This window comes from Cricetulus griseus, chromosome 6 (genome assembly GCF_003668045.3).
Source record: "Cricetulus griseus strain 17A/GY chromosome 6, alternate assembly CriGri-PICRH-1.0, whole genome shotgun sequence".
Taxonomy (NCBI): Eukaryota; Metazoa; Chordata; class Mammalia; order Rodentia; family Cricetidae; genus Cricetulus; species Cricetulus griseus.
The window spans coordinates 153,890,200-153,903,688 of NC_048599.1; the positions used below are offsets into that span (position 1 = coordinate 153,890,200).

Here is a 13,489-nt window from a genome sequence, read left to right on the forward strand (position 1 = left end):
TTGAGTGAGGTACAAGGAGCCAGTACAACATGGGTACCAGCTCTTGACCTCTCTCCAAGGTCCTGGAGAAAGCATCACAAAGGAAGCAAGAGAGGACAGGGCAGGACAGGCCCAGAACTGCACATCCTCCCTTCATGGAGCCAGGGGAAGCTGTCACAAGCTGTGAGCTACCTGAGGAGTAAATGGATGGCAACTAAAAGCCACTGTGGGGAAGACTGATTCACATGGAGCCCTTGTTGGCCTCAGTTTCCTTTTAGGATCATGGGTTGAGTCACTGCAGCCTCACAGAGCTGCTGACACTGGAGGCCACTCAATGGGATCAGCTCCAGTGTACATGCTGCTCAAGGCTGGGCCCTGCCTCCTGTTACCACATTCCTTGGTCTGGTGTGGCCCCTTCGTGTTGCCCCCCACAACTATTTCCTCCTGAAAAGAAAAGAGCATCTTATGAAGATAGAATCTCGGTAGCCCTGGCTGTCCTTGAACTCAAGAAATTGGGCTGCTTAAGTGTGCACCACTACACCCATCTATATTTCATGAAATCTTTAATGAAATTGGAGGGGGCATGACAGAAGGGCTGAGGCCTTGGGATAGGCTAAGGGGCCAGGATAACGGGTAGGGGCAGGGCTGGGTGGGGGCTCTCCTCTTCCTCACAACGACCCCATCATCCCACTAGGGGAGGGGGGTTTAGTGGGGAAGTGGAGCCATAAATATGTCCAGAGTCTCAGAGGCGCAGGAACAGGGTATGAAGTCTCAGAGAGGGGGCAGGGGCAGGCCTGGGCCACCCTTGTCTGGGGGCCCTGGCTCCTTGGGTGGTCGAGGGGGTCCTGGGGGGTCCCCCGGCTTGCGCCCGTGCTTGCGGAAGTAGCGGTAGCGCTGGACGTAGGCCCTCACCAGGTTGCCCACCTTGACAGGGTTGATCTCCCCGCTTTTGCTGTGGCAGATCTGCGGAGCCAGGGACAGCTGAGTTCCTGCCAGCCCAGGGCACCCTCCACCCTGACTCAGTGACCAGGCCTACCCTGGACCCCTCTCCTGGACCCAGGTCCCCATCCATGCCCACCTTGTGGACAGCCTTCCTCAGGATGTCCTTGTACTCCTCCTTGGTGATGTCTTTCTTCTGGTAGTAGGGCTTGATGGCCAGCTTCACCTCCTCCACCGCCCGCTCCTGCGTGTGCAGCTTCTTCAGATACTGGGGGGGGGGGGACAAGGGCAGTGAAGACCATGCAGGAGAGGTCTCTGCCTCCCTTTCTGCAGTTACCCCAGGCCAGTGTCTGCGCCACCCTGGCCGAGCCAGGCCCAGCAGTCTGCTGGGAGACAAAACCAGTCAAACAATACTGTTTCTTTTAGGCAGCGCTGGCACTGGAGCGGGCTTGGGAGTGCTGGTGCTCTGCCACCCGGCCCCAGCTTGCTTTCTAGGTAGTGTCTCTTAAGTTGCCCATTCTTGCCTTCAACTTTTAAATCTCCTGTCTTAGTCTCAAGCAGTTTGCCCCACACACAGCTGGTCACAACTCTCCCTAAGCAGACCTTACAGGCTTATTCTGACTGTAGACCTTTTGAAGAGGCAGGGATACCAAGCTTGACTGCTCACACTCTGCTCTGGTCCAGGTTGCCTGAGCTCTGGAGAAGCACAGGAGGGGCTGAGTGGCCACGCCCAGGTGGCTCAGTCTGATAAGGTGGACGAATCACGGGGGCCCAGTCTTCTACCGCCAGGGTACTAGATCCTGTGACTCATGGAAAATGGGACACCACCGTAAAGGGGAGCTGCTGAGCTTCCTGGGAAAGCAGTGTCCATGACCACAGGTAGAGCTGCTTTCCCAAAACAAGGGCATAGAGGCAAGAAACAAGTGGGACAGAGGCTGGGCCCACAGCAAGATAAGTGTAGGCAAATGGACACCTGCTTTAGTAATAGGGACACATATATTCCAGCTACAGGGAGATCCAGTTTCAGCTCTGTGGGCCATGAGATTCTCAAGTAACACCAAAGAAGGGCTGCTTTGCCGCCAAGAGAAGACAAACAGCACGAACAGTCCCAGAGGCCTGACTGGGAATGTTCACAAACCAGGGGCCAGGTGAGCTGAGGCCATCTGTTTCCAATACAAGTCTGCTCCACAGCCAGTGGGAGGCACAGCAGTGGGCAGTGCCTTCAGACCTTGGTGTCAGGGCATGACCAGGTCAACCCATCAAGATAGGACTTAAAGGAAGCAGTCCAAGGCCGGGTGGTAGCAGCCTAAAACCATTCTTCCTTTGTGCCTGCAGAGTCCTCACTCCAGCCAGGGATGGCTCATCACCATCTCCCTTGCCTTTTAGTCTTCACAAATGCTAGGACTGTATGACCAGCTCAACTAGCTCAACCCTAAGTGCTTGATTTTTCTTCTAAAAAGCGACATCTCCCAGTTACCTACCATCGGGGAGCAACTGAGAGGTACATTAAAGGTGTTGTTTATAAACACATATGTACGGTTACAAACTATAAATGCTTTTATTCTTTATACATGTTAGTTCTTTTTATCTGGAACTGAGGATGGAACCCAGTGCCTCCTGAATACCGGGTACCGGGCAAGCACTCAATACTGAGCTGCGTCTCTACTCTGTGGTTTCTGTGGTGCCTGCCAGCCCCCTGCCCCACTCATCTAGTTCTTTGCACTCCAAGTCCATCTCACCTTGTCAGTGTCCCCACGTCCCTCTGAACTGCTGCTGCCCTCTCTCTTGTCAGATGCAGGGGCCAGCCCAGTGGGAGTAGGAGGGGTGGAGCCACAGCCTCCTATGGGGAGGCTGCCAGGAAGCAGGTAGCTGGAAGGGCCTGGGGGCAGGCCCAAAGAAGTGGGCACAGGAGCTGGGTTCACCCCCAGAGTGGAGGGTGGCTTCCGATGGCTGAGGATCTGTGAGGAGAGAGTGTGATAAGACAAGGAAGGCAGAAGGGAAGAGGGGACTTTGTACCCCTCTGTTCCCTCAAATTTCCCAATGTTAGAGAGCAATAGGCTCCTCTTCTGGCCAATACCTTGCCCTAAGGCCTGCTGGGAGTTGTAGTTCCTCTCCTACCCCGAGGCAATGGACAAAAGAAGGGGCTGTGGGGACTCTTCCCCATGGGAGCCCACCTGGTTGGTGGCCTGGATCAGCTCCTGGGCCTTTGCTCGGCTGGCCAGGTTGGCCTCTTCCATCTTGAACAGCAGTGCAGTCACTGCAGGAGACAGAGGTGTGACAATCAGTGCAGGTATCAGGATGGGTAGCAAACCTCACCTAACCCTGCTGCTGCCGGGTCCCTCACTTGATCCCAGGACTGTAAAACCTCAGCTCAACAGAAAAAAGGACCTTCTCTACTGAGAATCACCACAGACCACCAATGTTCTAATGACTCAGGGGTGTGTATGCAGGGACAAGGACTAGAATATGAAGTGGAGGGGCTGGAGAAATGGCTCAGAGGTTAAGAGCACTGACTGCTCTTCTACAGGTTCTGAGTTCTGTCTGCCCTCTTCTGGTGTGCAGATATACATGGAAGCAGAATGTTGTACACATAATAAAATCTTAAAAAAAAAAAAAAAAGAATATAAGTGGAGTAACATCTGCTTCCTGACCCACCCAAATCCCAGCTTTTTCCCCACCTAGGAGGAAATCAGTACCCTGCTCACGCTCTCCATTCTGTGCCAGCCACCACACACTCCTCTGTTCCACCTGCTCCCTATATGCCCTGCTCCATCCACCCAACCCTATCTACCCATCCCTTTCTTGCCGTTACCCTCCCGATCCCCACTTGAGAAACTCACAGGCCAGGACACCACTGGTAGTGCAGTCCACACCAGCAGGCAGGTTCCAGGGCATGGGTGGGGGTAGCGTGGGCAGCTGGGAGACCCTAGAAGCTGGCCCATCCTCGGCGCCAGAGTCTCCAGCTGTAGAGCCCGCACTGGGGGCAGTGCTTGGGGCGGCTGCGGCGGTGCTGGTGGCTGTGGTAGTAGCAGGCTGTTGCTCCTCCTCCTCTTCCTCCTCCTCCTCCTCCTCCTCCTCTGCCCCTACTCGGACCCCAGGGTCCTCAGTGGCTTCCTCTGGCAGGAAGGAGACTTCAGGAGTCTTGCAGCTGCTGTCCACTGTCTGGGAGTCCGGGGTGAGTGCGGGTGGAGGCGGAGCTACCTTAGGTGGTGGAGTACTGGGGGCCTTGGTGGTCCGCTCCTCCCCAGACCATGTTTCCTCGGTCCCCTTGGCGCTGGCTGCCTGGCTGCAGCTGTCGGCCTTGGACTTCTTCAGTGAACCTGGCCCACCAGCTGTGCTACTGCCTCCACTGCGGATCTTCTTCCGGGTCTTCGACGGCTTGGTCTTTCCTTTGGTCCCCTTGGCTTTCTTGGCTCCGGCCTTGGCCTTGGCCTTGGTCTTTTTGGGCTTGGCGCTGCCCGGGGCCACCTTGGCCACCTCTGAAGGAGCCCGCTCATCTGGCTTGAGGAATGGCGAGCGGCTCTCACGGTCTCGGCTGAACTTGACCCCGATGGAGCCCAGGCCTGAAGACGAGGAATCCTTGGCAGGGGTGGTACTACTGACACCCTCTCGGATGAGCACAGCCACCTTGGACTGCAGTTTCACCTTTCGGGAGGAGCAGGATGACGATGAAGATGAGGAGCCGCTGCTTAGCGGGGGCTTGGGCAGTGGCCCTGAGCCAGGTGCTGAGTCCTTAGGTGGCCGCGTTTTCTTGGATGACCTGTCCCTGTCTCGGCCCCGGTCGCCCCCATCAAGGGCCTTCCGTCGAGACCCTTTCTCCCTTGAAGACGAGGATGAGGACGCAGCCCCTGACCGCCTCCGGTCCTTGTCGCTCTTGCCACCACGCTCATCTGCACTCAGACCCTCAGAGTCATACAGAACCTCCCGCTTTGGGGACATGGCGGGTGCTGGTGAAGGTGCTCGCGGCTCTGCCTTGTCTGGGCGGCCCACTGTGATGGTCCGCTTGATAGCAAACAGGTCATGGTCTGTGAGGTCCTGGATAGAGGGCGGCACGGCCCCGCGGCGCCGGCTGTCACGGTCAGACCCTGAGGGTGGCACAGGCGCAGGCAACTTCTCCACATCCCCAGCGCGCTTCTCGGCCCGTGAGCGCGATCGCTTCTTCTTTTTCTTGCCCCCCTCGCGGCGCTTGCCCCGGTGTCGCTCACGCCGCGAGGATGAAGAGGACGATGCGGCCGGGGGTGGCGAGGCTGAGCGCCGTCGGCGCCTGCGCTTCTCCCGGGAGCGTGACCGGTGGCCCCCACGCCTGCGATCAGCGCTGCGGGAGCGAGACCGGCGGCGGGAACGTGAGCGTGAGCGACGGCGGGCAGCACTGTGTGAACTAAGCTTGCGCTCCCGTGAGCGATGCTTCTTGGCATCCCAGGCTGGCGAGTCGGGTGGTGCCGGATCCCCGCTGCGCTGCCGTTCTCGTCGCGCCTTCTTGCGTGCAGGCGGTGGGCCGGGAGACGCAGAGCGCTGGCGGTAGCGCTCACGTCGCTGCGTTAGGATTTTGCGGCGCAGGTCCAGGCCGCCCCAGCGTGCATCTGCAGCCGGAGGTGCAGGTGGCTCACCCAGGTCCACCTGCAGGGCGCCCTCGCCATCAGAGTCAGCATGCAGGGACAAGAAGTCGTCGCCCTCGGGGGCACGAGGAGCAGAGGCTGCGGGCGCAGCAGGAGTGGCCACTGAAGCAAGGGTGGCTACCGAGGCTGGAGGCTGGCGAGGGCGCCCAGCCCGAAACAGTGACACTGCAACCCTGGGTTCCTCCTCGGGCTGCACAATCTCTCCCTCCTCGATCTCGGGATCAGTCGGGGGTAGTGGTGGCAGCTGCAGCCCCGGTCCACCACCTGTGACTACTTCCACCGACACCTTGCCCTCAAGACAGGCCTCAACCTCAGGTCCCACCACGAAGACCCTGCGGCGCGGGGCCCCTTCCACCCGCGTGGAGTCGGCCTGTGGTGGTGTCCCTGGGGCTCCCAGCGTCTGCAGGGGTGGGGGCTCCGGACGGGGACTGTCGTCACCTGGAAAGTCCTGGCTCAAGCTGTTGTCATCGTAGATGCCCGCCAGAGTCTCTGAGATGCGGCTGATGCTCTGTGATAGGCCCTCCTCTTCCTCCTCCTCCTCCTCCTCCTCCTCCTCCTCCTCTGGTGAGGGGCTCCCCGCGGATGAGCTAGGGTTGGAGCCTGTGGGCTCGAAGGGGTCATATTTTTGCTCTGGGGCTGGCGGCGGGGAGTAGGCCTCATCAGTGGGGTGGAAGGGGTCATAGATGTCGAATCTCGGGGCAGGCAGGGATGGAGGGGGTGGAGGGGGAGGGGAGGGGGAGACGGGGAAGAAGAGGATGGGGAAGGGGAAGGCGAAGATGAGGCGGACGAGGGAGCAGGTGGAGGGGCAGGCCCCCCATCCCCTGTGCCCAAGGTGAGGAGGTGACGGGCACAGGCAGGTCGAGAAGCGTGAGACTGTGGAGAAACTGCAAAGAACAGGGTAGACAGTCATAGTCAGTAACTCCCTGCTCCTCTCTTCCAGTGCAGAGGCCTGCAGACAGGCCAGTGCAACTGCTGCCCCCACTCCCATCCTGACACTCCTCCAACCTTGACTCACACAGGAAAAAACTGGAAGTACAACAGGCTGGGTGGTAAAGGGATTGCATTTCTAGCAAAATTGACTTATTTACACCATACAATTAAGGAGTAGGGGATGCTGTTCAGTGAAGTCAGACTGGGGTATCTGGTGGCAGAGCCCTGGCCTAGCATTGGTGAGGTCACCCAATACAGCAGAAAAATGGTCCTAGAGTCCACACTGGAGCCCTGAAGGTACAATGACTTAATCTCCCATACCACAAGTTGGCCCTAAAGCCAAAAATCTGTCTTGACCAATGGCAGTGATGTCCCCACAGGACACAAGAGCTAGTGGCCTCCTATACGAGGTGAACCTGCTCTGTGGAGAAGAGGCAGCTTAGACCATGAAATGGCAGAGCCAGAGCCCTGGCAAGACAAGAGAGTCCTTCCAAGCTTTTGCCCCCAACCTGCACCTAAGGGCTAAGAACAAGAGCTACCAACCTACAGGGACATCAGGGAGTGCTTTTGTCCCCATTTCCAAGATTTAAAAAACAACAACAACAACAACAAATGGTAGTGGTCCAAGACTGCAATCCTAGCACAAGGAGGCTAAGGCATGAGGACCGCTATAAGCTCCAGGCCAGCCTGAGCAACAGTGCAAGACCCCATCTCAAAAAAAAAAAAAAAAAAAAACCACAGCATAATTTTAGAGTCCCCATGAAAACAATTGGCTCCATATATATCCCAGGCAGGAGCCGCCTGTCTGTAAATGGGTTCTGTGAGCAAGCTCAACCTCTGCAGCCTCTGGTGTTTGGTTGTGGAGTAAGGATTTCCAGGTTGTCACCCAGGTTAGTCCTGTACTCTGGGCTCCACACATTCTCAGCCTACCAGATGAGGCCACACTCACAGCTCCACACCCCTAGGTTCTCGGATAGACTCAAAGCCCTTGTGTCACCCTCTATGGGGGCCATGGGAACACATACTCCTGTACCCAATGGATAAGTGAGAAGAAAAGAGACAAAGTGACTGTGACCTGCCTCAGTAGGGTCACAGCCATGATCTTTAAGGCACTGGGATTGATGGCTACCAAAGACCCATCCTGAGCACAGCCCTCTCTCTTTGCTGCACTTGTAAAAGCATGCACAGAGGGAGGTTAACCTGCTAGAGCTCAGACACCAGCAGCAGCACAAAAACAAAGGCCACAGTGAAGCCTGAGTCAGGGCCCAACCTTAGGTGTTCAGAGAGTGCCAGTACCACAGGCGCAAACATCCTCTGAGGTTGCTGGGCACCTACCAGGAGCACAATGGGAAGGAAGCAGATTCTATCCTACACAACTACAGCACAGAACCAAAACGTCTGCCTTTCCACTGAGACTCAAGCTAGTAGCCAGACCCACCAATGAGCTAACGAGGATCCCCCTCCTAGGAGATGAATCTCCAATTCAAAGACACTACCACTCAGCTCATCATTTGGTATCCAGCATGCTCGAAGCTCCTACATGATCCCACTATGCATTCTTTCCATGAGTATATGCACTAACTCATATCTAACATCATATCCATCCTTACCATCTTTGCTACAAATTGCTAAAGTCAGGCTAGGGCTTAGCTTGGTGACAGATTGCCTGATGAGCATATGTGAGGCCCCCAAAGTCCAGTACCCAACACCGTTAACATACATAAAAATAGTTGATTTCCACACAATTTCAAGACCACCAACCCAACAGAGTGCTGCCCCACATACCCGTTTTTCCTGTCCTCCAGGCCCTGAGGCGGGGCAGAAGGCTGGGCACAGGTAGAGGCATGGGGTCCCTGTCACCGATGCGGACCTCAGCCACCAGCTCAAGCATGTCCTCACTTCTGCAAAGCAGAGAAAATGATGAGCCTCAGCAGTGCTACAGCCCTAAAGGTTAAAGTCACCCCTACCTTTAGCTGCCTGCCCAGATTCTTACTCGCCAGGTCGAAGGTCCAGGCGGCTGGGGACCCAGGTATCCGGTGGATCCAGGATGTTCACCAGGCCCACAAGAAAGCTGTCTGCAGCTGTGTCCAATACCTGGAAGGGGCCACATTGGGCTCTGTTCTGTTAACACTCACACTGAAAACTTCCCAGTTCTAGCCTCTCAGGAACCCACCAACTTCCCTCAAGGACATTCAGGGATCCAACCAACCATATCCTTCACTGTCTCTGGGCGCAGCTTATAGTCTGGTATCTGGTCCCCAGACTCCCATCACTGCCCACTAGAGTTACCCTAGACCCAGGGATATAGATCCCCAGTTCCTTTGTCTTGTAGCCCCAGGATGAGGTCCACAGATACCCTTACTCACAGTGGCTGTGTCAGCACCCCCTGACTCCTGTGAGCGAGGCTCTGATCGTGGACTCCGGCAGCAGCGCCTCCATCGAAGGCCGCGACACCTAGAGCCATCTGGAAAGACATTGAAGTAAGGTGGCACTCAGTGTGAGGCTGTGCAGGGCACAGGGCCAGGACCAGACCTAGCATTTGCTCCAGGAGTATCTACCACCTCCCAATTAGGGCAGAACCCTGAGTGCCCCCAACCCAGCCTGTACCCATTGGATTACTGAAAGAGATGTCTCAACTTGACCTTTAGGCCTTGCCTAGCCCTAGGCCTAGATGTCTCCTGCCTCCCAAAAGAGTTCCTACTACCCTGCTCACAACCTCATCAGCTGTGAAGCCACACTGGGTCCCATGATACCATTCCCCTATGCTGCAGGTCTGCTGGTCCCCTGCCAACCAGGCCTTCCTCAAGCCAAACCCAGTCCCCTGGACACTCCTGACCCTAGCTCACGACTCACAAAGCCTCAGAAAGAATGAAGATACCAAACCCAGAGGAGGGATAAGGGCCTGAAAGGACTAGACCTCATACCTTTTTCATTAGGCAGGTCCCCCTGCAGGGAGCTTCCCACAGCCTGCTGAATGGCCCGCTGGGAAAGGGGGGAAAATTAAAAATCAGGGGTATCAGGGAAGAGATTTCTGTAACCTCTGCTGTTTGGAAGGCATGTCCCAGGCACCCCACAGCCAGACCACAGGCTGAGGCTACATAGGGCCCCACTTCTTCCAGGTTCCAGACCCTCAGCCCCTACACCAAGAAATGGGAATCTAGGTCCCCAGGCCCCACTGCCTGCAGCTGTCTTACCAGGATAAAGGCAGAAGGAGAAAGGGCAGAATCTCTGTCAGGTGGACCATCTCCCCGATCCTCTCCCGATTCTTCTGCTTTACCTCGAGACTCATCGTCCTCCTCCATGGTCACCTGGGGTTGAGGGCGAGAGTTTGGAGTGAAGGCTGAGGAAGGAGGGTGCAGCAAGCCTCAAGGACCTCCAGCACTGCCTCCATTGCATCCTCCGTTAGTGTCCCTCTCTTCCACCAATTCCTGATGACCCTGTACTTGGTCCCACGTTGACCTGAAGGGACTAGAGCCATTCTCGTCCTTCTGGTTTTCAGCTGCCTCCCCTGTCAATGGGAGTTCTCTCTGACACCTGCTTTGACATCTGGCCCTCCACTGCCCAGTTTCCCAAAGCACCTAGTCAAAACTCACATTTCCCAACCCAATCAGGTAGATGCAAACTCAACCATGACTTTGGGTCTCATGATTTTAAGAGTGTGCTTCAGTCTCAGAAGCCCACCTTCCCCACATTAAGAAATGTGCCAACTTGCTCAGTGGTACTCTGTAATAGGCACCATAGCTTCACATAGCATCCATCACCCTCTATGGTGAGGAATCAAAGAGTTTTATTTATAGACATGAAATACAACTATGACAGTATGGTCTACATAACCACCATATTGCTTTTAAAACAAAAATGCCAAGTTTCAGAAAGGCATGCTGTCCTCCCAGCCCCATTGGGACACTTGCCTATCACCCAGCTGCCTGTCCTGTGGAAGCATGGCCAAAGCCTCGGTGATGTCACGGGACTTTTGAGCTTTGAGTGCCCAGTCAGGTGGTTGAAAGAGCATCCTTCAGACTGGCGGATGTCTTGATTGAGGCTTCAGAAAATATGAACATCACAGCTGTAAGCCTCCCCACAGCTGTCAAACCTGTGACTCTGAACACACCTAATCTTGGGAATTCCTAGAAACTCTGGGCTCCCTATCTGAAAATGGCAAAATAGTAGCATCTATCACACTCATTTGCACATACAAATGGCTGGATACACATTAGCAATAATTGTATCATTAGTCCTTAGACCAGGTTTCCCCTTTTTGTCTCAGCCTGCTTCCCTGGCTGTGCATCTGCAAGGAAAAGACCTAAGACCTGATCCCCGTTCTACTAGGAAACTTGGCCCAGGCCTCCTCATTCAGCCAGCCTCTCAGCTGCAGCTGCCCAAATCTTCAGCTTCTTCCCTAATTCCCACAGCCATAACCTACTCTGACAGCCCCTCTACCATATCTAAGGTTCTCTAAGCTAAATCAAGACCCTTGTACCCTGTAACAACAGTTCCCAGCTCTGGTGCTGCTCCCCAGCACTGTCTGGGATACAAATGCTATCCAGACTGTCAAGAAACTGTATCAAAAGCACCTGGCTGCAGACTTGGAGATTCCCAAAACCACAGACATTATAAGGCTCTGCAGACCATGGGAGATCAGTGATCCCTCAATTACAGGGTTCTGGGAGCAATTTAGTGATTCATAAATAGCTTATTTCACAAAGTAAATAAAACATAGTGGAAAATATTTCCCAAGTTTTAAATGGAAACATCAGTTTACAAGACTGGAGTAATATTAGTAAAATGCATAAGTTGACATGTACTCAATCTCATCCAACAAGGTATTTCCACCTGCCTATCAAGGTCAAGTTGCAGAGCACTGCACTAGGTTGAGTCCATACAGCTTTACAGACCCTCAGGCCTCCAGGGACTGATTCTAACTCCTCAGCATTAGCACAACACAGGTTCTTTCTGTTGTTTTTTTAAAGCCATTTTTTAAAATTACTTCTTGAAAGGCAAGTACATTTGAGCTGGGTAAAATACCCAGCACTTTCTGTTGTATTATTCTCCACACATTTATCTAGTTCCCCAAATCACTTGAATTTGCTCCAAGACACAGTCTGGATTCTTGCAATCATATCAAAATCACCTGGATAATTCCAGTTCCTTCTAACTGCCCCACCCCACCCCACCCCCGTCTCCGAGTCACACTTCCCAGACCTTGAAGACCCATTTATGCCTCTGGGTACATCACATCGCTTGCCTCCCTCTCCCTGGATGGGAAAACATCTCTTTCTTCCAGGTAGCCCTTAACACTTCCTAGTCCTTGAAGAGGGCTTCCAGGCCTCATAAATTGTCCCAGATCCACGTAGATGATCCGAATGCAGAGGCCAGCACAGGTAGACACTTCCCAGCCCTAAGAGACATACCCCAGCGATCTAGGTGGCTCTGCAGACCCCTTCACTCTTGGGACACACATCAAGATCTCAAGATGGCCCCAAAAGCCTCTCAACAGACCCTAGCCTATGGTCGCACATAAAAACCATCTACAGCGCCTGCAGACACGTCCGAGTTCAGCAATGCGATGGAAGGCTGACACAGGCGCGATCCAGGCCCTATGGACGTCCCCTGGTACCCACGGGCGCGTCCCGGGCCCTAAGAAGGCCCCACACTCAGCGACTGCCTTGGCCGCCGCTGCCGGATCCAAGGCTGCCACGTTATGATCTCCAGGCCCGGTGGCGTACGGGCGACCCTCGGAGACAACTAGCGACCCGACTCCGCCCCGCCCACCCCGCTAGGCCCGAGCCCCGCGGCCCGGACCGCCGCCGCCATCTTACCCCGCCGCTCGGGCTGCGGCTCCGGCCCCGGCGCGGGGCGGGGCGGACTGGGGCGGGGCTCGCGATCTGAGTCGAGGAGGGGCGGGGCCAAATTGCCGCCGAGCTTGCTGGGATTTCAAGTACCCAGCTGGGTTTCCTGAAGGCCGGCAGGACGGAGGGCGGACTCGGTTTCCCAGAAATCAACGCGTCGCATTGAGGCGGGGTGCGCGCGCCGTACGCCGGGAGACGTAGTCCGCGAGTCTCCTCCGTCACGCGGGGACAGTGTAGGGGTGAAAGGTGAAGTGGGCGGGGCTGCTGGAGCGCGCGGTAAGGCCCACCACAGTGCCCTGCGTGCGCGGGGAAAGGGCGGCGGATCAGGAAGTGATGTAAAAAAGGTGCTCCGCTGTGGAGATCCATGGGAATTGAAGTTCAATTCAGTGAAACTAGACTCTACCCCGCCCATTTTCTGAATTGGAGACCCTTGTCATTTTTTTCCCCTCGAAGTCCCAAGGAGGCTTTTTGGGACTGCCCTGGAACTTGCTGCAGACTGTCATCCTGCCTCTGCTTCCCTAGTGCTGGGACTACGGGCGTCCGCCACCACGCCCAGTTTAAATGACTCATTTTAGGGGCACTGGAGATTGAATTTAGACCCTCATACATGCTAGGACGCGCTCCATTATTGAGCATCACCTACAGCTCTCTTTTTATTTTTTATTCTGAGACAGCTCATTCTAAGATGTCCAAGATAGTCTTGGATTTACAATAATCTCTACTAAATCAGACCACAGCGTCCTTACTCAGGCAGTAAAGTCCGAAACCTGAGTCCTCTGACTCGGAACAGAAAAGTGGAGACTCACTTCCCTCCTCCTGGGACTCAGTCCTCCTCTCTGACCCGTTCCTGAGGTCCATAGCGCACCTTATTACACAAGCCTCCGCAATCCTTCCCTCGCGCACTCATGCCCTCGAGCCCGGAATTCCGAGTCCCCAGACTCGGTCCTCCGGCCCCGAGCTCTCAGCTTCCCCAGGACCTAATCTAATAGCACGGAGCCCCTCCCGAAACCCCGTTCTCCCTAGGACCCGGTAATCCAAGTCTCCAACTCCATGCACTCGTAGGAACCAGTTGCCTGAGTCATCAACTGCCTCCTCCAAACCCGAGACCCTGGCTGTAGGGCCTTCTGGCCCCGGACTTCCCGAATAGGATGCGCTGGCTCATGGATTAGGAATGTG

The 13,489-nt window shown here is 55.3% G+C and overlaps 1 protein-coding gene across 1 annotated transcript; it reads right to left on the reverse strand.

Annotated features, from left to right (window-relative positions):
- Positions 1-525: 525 nt before the first annotated feature.
- On the reverse strand, positions 526-12,681 carry Scaf1 (SR-related CTD associated factor 1). The gene is given in 12 exon segments (XM_027420701.2): positions 526-942; positions 1,058-1,186; positions 2,658-2,876; positions 3,093-3,175; positions 3,759-6,266; positions 6,269-6,418; positions 8,250-8,365; positions 8,458-8,558; positions 8,831-8,928; positions 9,389-9,446; positions 9,659-9,772; positions 12,284-12,681. Coding segments are annotated over 12 exon segments (4,164 nt in total). The 5' UTR covers positions 12,680-12,681; the 3' UTR covers positions 526-750.
- Positions 12,682-13,489: the final 808 nt, after the last annotated feature.